The 13352-nt window shown below is 51.2% G+C and overlaps 1 protein-coding gene across 1 annotated transcript in view; it reads right to left on the bottom strand.

Annotated features, from left to right (window-relative positions):
* Positions 1-3906: 3906 nt before the first annotated feature.
* Itgal (integrin subunit alpha L) overlaps positions 3907-13352 on the bottom strand; it is a 34108-nt gene continuing 24662 nt past the window's right edge. Inside the window, exons 24-31 of the mRNA XM_048333281.1 lie at positions 13195-13281; positions 11458-11533; positions 7810-7923; positions 7578-7634; positions 7381-7479; positions 6826-6921; positions 5778-5888; positions 3907-4694 (exon numbers count right to left, since the gene is read on the bottom strand). Of these exons, the coding sequence (XP_048189238.1) occupies positions 4518-4694; positions 5778-5888; positions 6826-6921; positions 7381-7479; positions 7578-7634; positions 7810-7923; positions 11458-11533; positions 13195-13281 (817 nt within the window). The 3' untranslated portion in view covers positions 3907-4517. The remainder of the gene's footprint in view (positions 4695-5777; positions 5889-6825; positions 6922-7380; positions 7480-7577; positions 7635-7809; positions 7924-11457; positions 11534-13194; positions 13282-13352) is intronic.

Below are 13352 nucleotides of genomic sequence, written 5' to 3'. Positions count from 1 at the left end.
AGTGCCCCGGGCAGCCGGGGAAGCTAGCCAGCCCTGGACAGCCCCGGAGGCCCTGGGGCCCAGCCTGGGAAGCTCTTTTATTTTGGAGGTTTCTCTGGAATGTCATCTGATGCGCAGGAGACCCCATGCTGCAGAGGCAGGAGGTGGGGGGAATGCTCAGCACGGGGGCTCCCCTTCTCATCACCGAGGCTCTGTCTTTGGCCAGAAATCACTCTCGACTCCAACGCTCAAGCTCAGTCTGCTCTCCAACTCTCCCTACTCCTCCAGCTCGGGTGTCCCTCTCCCACCTCCCAGCAGGAGCCCTGCCCCCACTCTTGCAGCCCCCTTCTTCAGGCTCTGAGACCACAGTGGGAATCTGGTGTTCACGCTGCTTCAGACCCTATGACCTTCCCCGCTAGGCTGGCCCTGATTTGTCACAGTTCTGTCTTTTGGGATCCCTGTAGTTATTATTAATGGGACCACCTCCTCTCTACCCCACCGCCCACGGTCCTCTTGTTTTCCTCTCCCATCAAGCACCTGTCTTCCTACCACTTGGCCCGTGGGGAACACATGGGGAGTTAGTGCCTTCAATGAGTCTAGAGGCTTCTGGGACATTCTGGAGTGTGGCCTCTTATGACCTTTGCTGAGGACAGGCACTGGGGGGTGGGGGGGGCACTTGCTGTTTGGCCCATCTTGAGGCCTATTCTAAGGGCTGACAGTACCCCTGAAGTTCACTCTATGTCACAGATAAGAAAATGAAGTGCACAGAGCCAAGTGACTCTCAAAGTCACTGTGTGCCTAAGAGAAAGAGTGATATTGAGATCACATCTGTCCGGCTCCACCTCTCCCCGAGCTTGGCAAATAGGCCCCGTTGAAGTCTCTTGGGTCTCTGTAGGCTGATGGCACTCCCAGCCCACACCCATCCTCAGGGCCTTGTAACTTGTAAAGAGCAAATAACTGCTCAGCGCAGGCAACCCAGCCAGCTGTGATCTACCGGGGACCTAATGGACATGTTCCATTCGGTTTGTTTGGCTTCCAGACTTTAAAATACGTTTGAAGACAAAACAATTATTGTTTAACTGAAATCTAACATCTTAAGTCTTTTAAAGGCCTTTATGAGTATCATGAGGGGTTTTTTATTTTACTTTTTTTTTTTTTTTTTTTTGCCAGTTGTGAGGCTTGGACTCTGGGCCTGCGCACTGTCCCTGAGCTCTTCAAGTCAATTACATTTTACTTTTTTGAGTCAGACAGGGTCTTGCCGTATTATGTGCTCTGGCTCTGAACTTGGCTCAAGTGATCCTCCTCCCTGAGCCCCCCAAGGATTAAACTATAGGTGTGTGCTATGGTGCCTGATGGATGCAGATTTTTGTATGGACATTCTATCATAATTTCAAAAATTAAAATAACTGCAACTTTCATGTTTAAAATCATTTTTATATATTGCTCTAGATGTACTCAAATTTTTTTTCACCAGTCCTGGGCCTTGGACTCAAGGCCTGAGCACTGTCCCTGGCTTCTTTTTGCTCAAGGCTAGCACTCTGCCACTTGAGCCACAGCACCACTTCTGGCCATTTTCTATATATGTGGTGCTGGGGAATTGAACCCAGGGCTTCATGTATATAAGGCAAGCACTCTTACCACTGGGCCATATCCCCAGCCCCTAGATGTACTCAAATAGTAATCCACTTGACTACCTGATGTAGTGTAATAAGTGTACATATTTACTTAAATGGGCATTTTGAGCAAGGCATAGTGCTTCACACATGTAATCCTACCTCTCAGAGGCTCAAGCAGAAGGATTAGGAAGCTGAGATCAGCCTGGGTTACTTAGGGAGACTGTCTCACTACACACCCCTGGGAGAGAGTGGCTTCCCTTCTTCCTGATGTCTTGCCTATGCTCCAGCCCCACAGTGCCTTGAGTCTGGACTCGAATGGCTGGTGGGGCTCGAGAGGTGAGCAGGCTTTTGAATGTCTTGGGTCTTGGTGGCTGGCTCAGCAAGAAGGGCCATCCAAGGGCCATGCCTAGAGGAACAAAACGCCGCCTCTCACCTCCTGCCTATGCATATGGCTGCACCCATTTCCCCAGTGCAGGGCTAGCCACTTCCGGTAGTCACTCAATATTCCCTGAGGGGTCCCACACAGACAACAGGGGCTGGTCCCCACTATTCCTCCTGAAGGAGGAGGGGCTGGGGAGCCACACCTTTCGATTTTTTTTTCTCCTCTTTGGTCATACTAGTGTCTAAACTCAGGGTCTTGCACTTGCTAGGCATGAATTCTACTTGAGCTGCCCCCCTCCCCACCAAGCCCTTCCTTGCTTTATATAAAAGATGATACGTTGTACAATTACTTAATGATAATAAAAATGCATACATTGTTTTCAACAAGATGAGGAGGGCTGGGCCAGCACCTCACACCTGTAAACCTATCTACTTTGGTTAAGATCTGAGGAACATAGTTCAAAGCCATCCCAGGGAGGAAAGTCCATTAACTCCCAGTTAATCACCGAAAGCTGGAAGTAGACTGTGGCTCAAGTGATGAGGGCCAGGATTGAGTTAAAGAGCTCAGGGATGGTGCCCAGGCCCTGGATCAGCAGAGAGAGAGAGAGAGAGACAGACAGACAGACAGACAGACAGACAGAGAGACAGAGACAGAGAGACAGAGAGAGACAGAGACAGAGACACAGAGAAGAAAAAAGATGGGGAGGGTTGATGATCTCTTTTTTCTCCTCCTGTATGCTAAGGATCAAACTCAGGGTCATGTGCATACCAAGAGCATGACTACCAAGTCATATCTCAGCCCCTTCTAATACCCATCCTTTATTGTTGCTGTGTTTTGGGGCCAGGGTCTCACTACATAGCTCAGGCTGGCCCTGGAACTCACAATCTTCCTGCCTCAGCCTCTTGAATATTGGGATTACCGGTATGTTCTACTATGCATGGCACATTATACTCCCATCTTTTATTTTTGCCAGTCCTGGGGCTTGAACTCAGGGCCTGGGCACTGTCCCTGAGCTTCTTTTGCTCGAGGCTAGCACTCTACCACTTGAGCCACAGCACCACTTCTGACTTCTTCTGTTTATGTGGTGCTGAGGAATCAAACCCAGAGCTTCATGCATGCTAGACAAACACTCTACCACTAAGCCACATTCTCAGCCCTATACTCCATCTCTTTTTTCTTATTTATTGTCAAAGTACTCCATCTTAAATTGCCAAATGTCTCCTAACTTTTCTCCTCTTCAGTATCTCTTTCTGTTTTGAATTCATCTCCAAAGTCAGGCCCAGGTTAATAGCTGAGGGTCAACAATGGGGAAAAAGAGGAAGAGTAGAGGTAATTATCTTGGTCTCACTTAGGAGATTGGGAGAGAACTTTTATTTCATTGAGCCCGTGGTTGGAGCCGCACTGGCACCAACATATCAGAAAACCAGGCAGTCTTTCCCATTTTACTGGATACAAATGTACAGGCACTGTGGCTGGTGTTGGGCCTGGGGTGTCTGTGTCTCCGCCTTGAGCTTGGTCTCCTGGGGGCACTGAACGGTGTGAAGAAGCCAGGGGAAAGGCTGGGAAGGCTGAGCCTTGGAGGACAGGGAAGCAGGGGCCTGTCCAAAGTTTGGGGGCTTTTTGAGCCCACAGGGTCCATCTTCAATTCAATGAAATTATGTCACATGTACCTGGGCTCCAGGTGAGTGAGGCAGGTATGTACCACCCCACCTACCCTCCCAGAGTGCACTGCGTGAGAAGCAGAAGTTATATCATACATTAAACAGTGAACAACTACAACATGGGGGTGGACAGTGAGGGTGGGGTGCCAGAGTGGACAATGAGGGAACTCAACGAGGCCACGTGGGGGGGCTGAGATCTGAGGGCTGAGCAGGAGTGAACTGGGCAAGGAAATGGAATACGACAGTTCTGGGCAGAGGGGACATCTGGGCAGAAGCAGAGAGGCAGGTAGGGTGTGGCTCCTGAGAAAGGCTGGCGCCTCGGAGGTGACTGGAGCATCTCCAGGAGAGATGGGGCCCAATTGTGCTCAGCCTTAAAGGCTTATTGAAGAATTTGGTCTTTGGCTGAAGAGCGATGGGTTCTGCAGCGATACGGTGGCAGGGCTGGACCTGCTCTCCAGCGGCTGAATGAGGGAGTGGGGGCTCCCAGGCCGGGCGGGTGTGGAGGCGGTTCTGGGAGGCAGAGACATCTCGACTAGCAAGGTTGCCGCAGCCTCCTGGGTCGTGGCACTACAGTTTCTCCAAATTTAGATCGCAAGTTCCCTTGCAAGGGAGAAAGCCAAGACAGGCTGGCAGAAGCTGGGGCCGCCTGGTCACGAGGAGTTCTTACCTCTGTGGCCGCCTTGGCCCTTTCCCCACAGAGTCTCACCATGTACCCACGGAGGATGAAGGCGGGGATGAGCACCCGACTCAGGACAGGGAAACCGAGGCAAAGGGAGAAGAGTGACTTGCCAAGGACATATAGTGAGATGCAGGCTGCAGCTGAGCAGCCTCAGGCTTAGTCAGTGCAGCCCTGGGCTCCATGGGCGGCAGGTCTTGGCCTCAGTCCTTGTCCCCTCCATCCTGAGCCTCGTCCCCGTGGAGGGGCGCTAGGCAGTCCTGATTCATGGCCTCCTTCTCAGATTCCACCAGGGGCCCCATGCCTTCCCCAGGGAGTCCATTTGGGACACCTCCGTCAGCCTCCATCATTTTCTTCAGGTTCCGCTTGAAGAATCCAACCTGCAGGAAGACAAACATGGAGGGAGTGCAAGTCCAATCTCCTCTGCAAGGAGCAAAGGCACTTGGTGTACATAAGTAATCACATATGCCTGGCCCACAATAGGGAGTCCTGCCTGTCTTGTACATTGCTGTGTCTGATGCATGGAGTCCGCTACAAAGCCTCTGTCCAAGCTGGATGTGGTGGCTCCGATCTGCAATCCCAGCACTCAAGAGGCAGAGGCGGAAGGAGTTTGAGGCCAGTTTGAGCAATTTAGTGACATTTTGTTTTAGAGAACAACAACAACAAAAAGCCAAAAAATCACCTCTCCCTTTTTAATTTTAGGTAGCTTCTCTCTCTGCATGTGTACGTGTGTGTGTGTGTGCTGGGGCTTGAACTCAGAACCTGGGTGCTGCCCCTTAACTTTTTCACTCAAGGCTGGCACTCAACCACTTGAGCCACAGCTCCACCTCCACCTTTTGGTACTTAATTGGAAATAACTCTCACGAACTTTCCTGCCCGGGCTGGCTTTGAACTGCGATCCTCAGGTCTCATTTTCCTGAGCAGCTAGGGTTATAGGCGTGAGCCACCAATGTCTGGATATGTTTGAGGTTATTACACAGAATATCTGCCCTCCATTCTTTTTTATCTCTAACTTCTACTCCTCCTTCCAATTCCAGCTCAGATGCCACCTCTCCCCGGAGGTCTTCCAGGGCCTCTTCTGCTTGAGTCAGGCTGAGTCCAGAGTGCACAGGCAGCCCTCCTTGCGTTTGCACCTAGCAGTGTTCCCCTTCACAGTGTGGTCTTCGTCCCTACAGGGACCACGTACGTGTATGCTACGGGCTGCCTTTGCAGGTCCGCATCTGGCATTAGGTGGCATTCCCTTCCTTTCCTCTCCCAGAACTGAATCCTGGCTGCCAGGATGGGCAGTGGTGGAAAAGCCTCGCTTGCTCTTTGAGTCTCCCAGGCTTTGTCTTGAGAAGGACCGGTACAGTGAGACCCATTCTCTCATGTTCCCTGGCCTTGGTACTCTCCTCCCTGGCTCCTGCCAGTGCCCAACTGGCCTCGTTGTGCTGGCAATACTCAGTCCCCCTGGCAGTTCTTACCTTGTAGAGCACCAGGAAAATCAGCAGCAGCAGCACCAACCCCCCGATGCCACTCAGCACATAGAGATGGAGCATCGCCTTCTCGTGCACCACGTCCACCTTCATGAGGACCTGGGGGAGAGCCCCAAGTGTACAGGGAAGAACTGGCCCACCCCTAGAAACCCCTGTGCCTGGACCCACCCCTCACCCCCAGCCCAGGTCTCAGGATAACTATCTGGGCTGTACCACAGCATCGAACTCTGGCTGTGGACCAGGGCATTGCTCACGGTGGTTACTACCATGACTTGATACAAATGGGCCCTAAGACTTCGTGACTTCCTAATAGCCCCATGATAAACTGCTGAGCTCATTTCTATCGGTGCTGTGGCTCACACCTGGAATCATAGTTATTCAGGAAGCTAAAATCTGTGGATTGTGGTTTGAAGCTAGCCCAGGCAGAAAAGTCTATGAGTCTCTAATATCCACTTAGCCAGCAAAAAGCTAAAAGTGGAGTTATGTCTTAAGTGGTAGGATGCCGGCCTTGGGCGGAAAAACCTAAGGGACAGCGCCCAGGCCCTAAGTTTAAGTCCCAGTACTGGCTGGCTGGCACACACACACAGACACACAGACACACAGACACAGACACAGACACACACACAGACACAGACACACACACAGACACAGACACACACACACACACACACACACACACACACACACACACAGAGTTTTCTGCTTATCTTTCTTCTGCCAGCTAGCCTGAGCTTCCTGCTTTCCCTCCACTCTGGGGCTCCGGGCTTGCTGCCTGTACAGAGCAGCCCTCTCCGCACTGACCGTGGGGCTGGTGGCTGGGTGCTCAGCTTCTCTAGGGCTCATCTTTAGCTGACCCCTGAGGCGCAGCGCCTCACCGGCGGTTTGCCCCCACGGGGGTGAGGCTTCCTCATGGCCCACAGTGCTGACTTGGGGAAGTTCCAGCCTTCCTTTTTCCCAGTTATCTCCCCCATACAAGCCCTTCTCGGGGCTCCTGAGACACTCTGCCACCTGTCCCGGGCTTCAAGGCGAGGGCTACCTGTGCCTGGGCGGCCTTGCTGCCGTACAGATGGAAATGCTTGCTGCTGTTGAAGGAGATGGAGAGGGAGCTGCAGAGGCTGAGCATGGAGGAGGCCTGTGGGCAGAGTGGGGAGGTATCAGGATGGGGTCCCATGAACTTATGCCCTCCTCCATGCAGTGTGTGTGTGTGTGTGTGTGTGTGTGTGGTGTGTGTGTGTGTGTGTGTGTGTGTGTGTGGTGTCCAATGGAACAACCTGTGGCATTCTAATGTACCATTCTCCATTCATGGTGAGAAGTTTCCCCATAGGTACCTCCCACGGGGCGCAGAGCGCACACCTGCTATCCCAGCACAAGACGGCTGAAATCAGCCAAGGCTACATAGCAAGATTCTGTCTCAAAACAAAACAAAACCGATCTGCAGGCCCACAAAACCAACCTGGCACATTTCAAGCAAATCACAGTTCTTTCATCTGCAACTGTATCTACTTGGAGATTTTTTTTTTCATCAGGATAATACAGAAAAATGGGGTGACTTCCCAACCACTTCCCATTAGCAGCTTCAAGCAGATGCTACCTCAATGTCCTCCACCAGCTCCACGGTGCCCATCACATGCACAAGGATCTCAGGCCTGAAGGCAACGAGGCAGCGGAATGCAGCTCCAGGGAGACAAGGCTAGGAGCAGAGGAGTCAGAGCCCAGTCGTTTCCCCCCCTCCCCACTCCCCTCCCCCCTCACCGCCCACTGCTGCCCCCAGTGCTCACACCCCCATACCTCGGACACATTGGCTGGTATTCGCAGATCCTCATGAAAGCAGGTAACAGGAGGTTCCTAGGAATGGGGGGGATCCAGTTGGCTCCAAAGGCCTCTTCTCACCCCAGATAATACCAGGGTGACCCAGTTTTCCTCCCTTCGTTGAGTCTATGAGATTCTGATCCATCCACCTTCCTGGATCAGCCCCCTCCCTTCCTGGCTGGTCTCCCCCGCTTTTCTGGGTGGCACTCACCATCTGCACTCTCCAGGTGTGAGTGATGGGCCCACCACTATCCAGCTGTGGCACCCGCACCAAGGCTTCCAGGAGGGGCATACTGTGGTCGTGGACAGAAGGCTGAATCCGTACCTGGCACAGAAGACAGAGAATAATTCAGGGGCTGGTGGCTCACCTTAATCCTAGTGTCTGAGGAGGCTGAGATTTTAGGATTACAGTTCAAAGCCAGCCTGGGCAGGAAAGTCGGTGAGACTCTTATTTCCAATTAATCATTGAAAAAAAAAAAAAAAAAGCCTGGCCTAGAAATATGGCTTAGTCGCAAGAGTGCTTGCCTCGTATACATGAAGCCCTGGGTTCGATTCCCCAGCACCACATATATAGAAAATGGTCAGAAGTGGTGCTGTGGCTCACATGGTAATGGTAGAGTGCTAGCCTTGAGCAAAAAAGCTGAGGACAGTGCCCAGGCCCTAAGTTCAGGCCCCAGGATTGGCACCAAAAAAAAATCTGGAAGTGGAGTTGTGGTTCGAGTGGCACCAGCCTTGAGCAATAAACTAAGGAACAGTGCCCAGACTTTGAGTTCCAGCCCCAGGAGTGGCACAAAACAAAAACCAGACTGTAGAGTCCGAATGTCAGCCACTCCAACTGCCTCCCATTCCGTGGGCCCTGGGGTCTTCCATGGTTGAGGTGCTAGGCACGGCCAGGAAGTGCCCACAAAGAGCACACCTGCCTCCACCCTCACAGGCTTCCATGTGACAGCCCTCACCCATCTTGCAAGTTCCTCTCCCCTCCTATTTCTTCCTCTAAATGTCTGGCTGATGCCCCAAAGACGGGGCATCTCTTGCCTAGGTCCCACGGCATGGAGTCTGCCCCGCTTAGGACAGGCAAGGGGCTGCTGTGCCTGCAGCTTCCAGAGGACGGCCATGTCTGAGGTCTTCTCTGCCTCCTGCTTGCTACCGTACCCAGCTGGTAGGGTCACTTTTCTTTTTGTTTGGAGCTGGGATTGAACCAAGGCTTTGTACACGCTAAGCATTTGATCCACCACTGAGATAAATCTCCAGCCAAAAAGGAGCTCTTTTTTTTGTTTTCTTGTTTTTTTGTTTTTTTGGCCAGTCCTGGGCTTGGACTCAGGGCCTGAGCACTGTCCCTGGCTTCTTTTTGCTCAAGGCTAGCACTCTGCCACTTGAGCCACAGTGCCACTTCTGGCCATTTTCTGTATATGTGGTGCTGGGGAATTGAACCCAGGGTCTCATGTATACGAGGCAAGCACCCTTGCCACTAGGCCATATCCCCAGCCCCAAAAAGGAGCTTTTTGAATGAATGAACAAACGAATGCATGCATGAATATTTAACAAGATGCAAAGATTAGTTGTACAATGCAGGTTAGGAAAGACTTACTTTGGCAACTGCAATGAATCAAGAGCCATTTCCTGATTTCTTTTTCGTCCTCCCTCCCTCCCTCCCACCCTCCCTCTCTCCCTCCCTTCCTTCCTTCTTTTCTTCTACCCATCCTTCTTTCCTTCCTTCCTTCTCTCCCTCACTCTGTCTGTCTGTCTCTCTCTTTCACTGGTTTGGGGGCTTGAACTCTGGGCCTGGGCACTGTCCCTAAGCTTTTATGCTCTAGGTTAGAGGCACAGCTCTACTTCTGGCTTTTTGTTGATTAATTGAAAATAAGAGTCTCAGGAACATAAAGACACAATGCCTATGTACACCTAACCATATAAAATAATATTTATTGAAATGGACTCCAAGAAATGGAAACAATAGGTTTTTCTTTGTTGAGAGAGAGAGACACCAATGGACTTTCCTGCCCAGATTGGCTTCAAACTTTGATCCTTAAATCTCGACTTTCTGAGTAGCTAGGATTACAGGCATGAGCCACAGACACCTGGCTCCTGAGCACTTTTTAAAAAAAATAACTAAGTTATCTGTGCCATGACTAGGAGAGCTAGAAATGTGTGCGAAAGTGGTGCAGACATAACACAGACATGTACTAGAGAGGTCAAGCTGGGAAATGTACATTCAGTTTGAAGGGCTTTGTTGTTTATTCATCCAATACACATTTGTGAGCATTTTTGGGGGCTGGGGGACTTGAACTCAGGGCCTGGGCACCGTCCCTAGGTTTTTTGCTCAAGGCTAGTGCTCTACCACTTTGAGCCACAGTGCCACTTCTGGTTTTCTGGTGGTTACTAGACATGACTCTCACAGATTTTTTCCTACCCAGACTGGCTTTAACTTGTGATCCTCAGATCTCAGCCTCCTGAGTAGCTAGGATGACAGGTATGAGCCACCTGTGTCCAGTTGTTTGTGAGCATTTTAAACATCAGTCAGTTGATAAGCCCTAATGTTAGAGGCAGAAGGTGAAGTGAACTATGAGCAATGGGTCAGAGTCTTTGAGATGAGGAGGGGTTGAATGTGCAGGAGAGATAGGGGGGTGCCAGGGCAGCTCGAGGCTCACCCAGCATCACTAATCATACTTCATGAGAAAAGGCAGAGCACGACTGTGGAGGTCAAGTTCACGGATCTGGATTCTCAAAAGCTGCCCTCCTCTTTCATGACCAGTACACTGCACAAAGTTCTTGTGTATATGAGAGGCACACCAAGGCCTGTCTTATGGAACTGCACAGGATGCTGTGGGAAATGTGGGGGTGACCATGTGGTGTAGGGGCTACATCTACAAAGCACCAGGCACAGAACGTGGGGGGTGGGTGTGAACATCAGGGGACCCAGTACTTAGTAGAGGACTTGAAATAAAACAGAAGCTCAAAATGTTTGGATAAAAACCTAGGTTCAGCCAGGTGCTGGTGGCTCATACTTGTAATCAGAGCTACCCAGGAGGCTGAGATTTGAGGATCATGGTTCAAAGCCAGCCTGGGCAGAAAAGTCCGTGAAACTCCTATGTCCAATGAACCACCAGAAAACTAGAAGTAGTGCTATGGCTCAAAGTGGTAGAGTGCTAGCTTGTGAGTTCAAACCCCACAACTGAAAAAAAATGAAACAAAACAAAACAACCCCTATGTTCTAGCTGGACATCTGTGGCTCACTCCCATAATCCTAGCTACTCAGGAAGCAGAGATCTGAGGATAAGGGCTCAAAGCCAGCCTAGGCAGGCAAGTCCTTAAGACTCTCATCTCCAATTAGAGACACACACACACACACACACACACACACACACACACACACACAATGAGAGTAGAGCTCTGGCTCAAGTGGTAGAACACTAGTTGTGAGCATGAGAATTCTTAGGAACAGCACCTAGGCCCTGAGTTCAAGCCCCAGGACCAGTGGACTAGCACAATGAATAAATAAATACACACAAAAAACCTAGGTTCATCAGCTGGGAATATGGTTTAGCAGTAGAGTGCTTCCCTAGCATGCATGAAGCCCTGGGTTCAATTCCTCAGTACCACATAAACAGAAAAGGCTAGAAGTGGTGCTATGGCTCAAGTGGGAGAGTGCTAGCCTTGAGCAAAAGAAGTTCAGGGACAGTGCGCAGGCCCTGAGTTCAAGGCTCAGGACTGGCAAAAAAAAAAAAAAAACCACAAAAAAAACAAAAAACCCTAGGTTCGAGGGCTGGGAATGTGGCTCAAGTGGTAGAGTACCTGCCTAGAAAGCAGGAGGCCCTCAGTTCAAATCTCCATAAAGCTCCTCCACCATTGAGGTTCATACCTGGTAGATATGCTGGACTTGGTGGATCTTGGGACCTTTGGAGGTGAAGCTGATGTACAGTGTGGAGTTCTCCTGGCTGTGGAGAGAGAAGGGCAGAGACAGACGGTAGCAGAGATGGCAACAGGGACTCCAGGAAAGCTAGGAGCTGCCAGCTGTGGGCTGTGGGTCACACAGGCACCATCTCAGTCCTTTGGAATCTAAGTCCCATAAAGGGGCAGCACTGAAGCCTGGGGATGGGCCGAGCCTGAAAACTGCATCCTCCCTCTGGCATGCTACCTAACGGCTTCTCCATCTTCTGGTCTTTGCCTCCCTCTCCCCCAGCACCCTTCCAGCTGATCTTCCTGACACAATTCTCATCTTCTGCTCACTGGCTCAGCACCTGACCTTGCTCCATGCTTTCTGCCAGGTCAGTTCCAAGCCCCAAGTCAAGGCGGGCTACCTTCCCACTGCTTATCCACCTGTGCCCTCAGCGAATATGCATGCTCCTTACCCTCATACCCTTCTTCCTGTCCCTATCATTCAGACCCCAGGCCAACCTCCACCTTCTCCACAAAACTCTCATCTCTTCTTTTATATTTTTGCTGATTGTGGGGCTTGAATTCAGGGCCTGGGCACTGTCCTTGACCTTTTTTTGCTCAAGGCCAGTGCTGTACCACTTGGGCCACAACTCCAAGTTTTCTGGTGGTTCATTGGAAATAAGAGTCTCATGGACTTTCCTGCTTAGGCTGGCTTCGAACCACGATCTTCAGTCTTCAGCCTCCCGAGTAGCTAGGATTACAGGCATAAGCCACCAGCACCCAGCTCAGGCTCTAATTTTTTTCTCAATATCATTCCACTTGGCTGAGCTCAGACACTGTCTCTGTCCTCATCTCACTGAGCCAACTTAAAAAACCCAACACTCGGGCTGGGAGTATGGCCTAGTGGCAAGAGTGCTTGCCTCCTACACATGAAGCTCTCAGTTCGATTCCCCAGCACCACATATATGGAAAACGGCCAGAGGGGGCGCTGTGGCTCAGGTGGCAGAGTGCTAGCCTTGAGCAAGAAGAGGCCAGGGACAGTGCTCAGGCCCTGAGTCCAAGGCCCAGGACTGGCCAAAAAAAAACAACAAAACAACAACAACAAAAAACCAACACTCTGCTTTCCTGGTTTTCCTTTGCTAGAACATCTCACTAGACACCCCCAGGAGTGCTTCCTGCTAGAGCCTTCGGAGAGTCACCGGTTCTGATTTGGGGCTGTATGACTGGACCTTAAGCTCCAGAGGGCAAGGGTCACTGTGGAAACCTTTCTCCCATCTCCCTAGCACTGCTAGCCGCTAGAGCCATGGAGAGCTTGGCTCACAGCTCTGAGGTCAGACTTAAATGCAGACTTCAGCCTTTCCACACCATGTGACCTTGGGAAAGCATATGCCTTCTCTGAGCGCGTGTTCATTAGGAAGATGAAGAAAGACACAGCTGCTGGGAGGAGTGGAAAGCTCCAGGGACAGCCCGCAGCCAGCCAGTGTGCACATCTAACATGGCTTTTCCTTTCACAGGGGAATGTTACTGACTCAGAGTTCTTAAAGGGCCTCCATCTTTGTAGCTCTGAAGACTTCAGGATGTGTGGCTGGGATCAGTTCTATCTGCCCACTCTTCCAAGCTTGAGCAAAGGAACAGGGCTGAGAGGGGACCCAGGGCGATGAGGCTGGGCCCTGGAGGGGGAGACTGACTGGGAAAAGGGGTGGATGAAGCTCAGACTCACTCTTCAATGAGGATGTTGATGGGGTACAGGACAGGGATGCGGGTGGCAGCCACGTTGTCCTCCAGGAGCCCAGAGTCCTCATTCTGGCTGCAAGGGGGAGGGGGAGGGCAGTGTTAAAAGGGCATGGCCAGGCTGGGAGAGGGCCAAAGCAAGTGCTG

Source organism: Perognathus longimembris, chromosome 23, assembly GCF_023159225.1.
Source record: "Perognathus longimembris pacificus isolate PPM17 chromosome 23, ASM2315922v1, whole genome shotgun sequence".
In the NCBI taxonomy this organism is placed as follows: Eukaryota; Metazoa; Chordata; class Mammalia; order Rodentia; family Heteromyidae; genus Perognathus; species Perognathus longimembris.
This window is presented reverse-complemented; position numbering and strand designations above follow the sequence as displayed.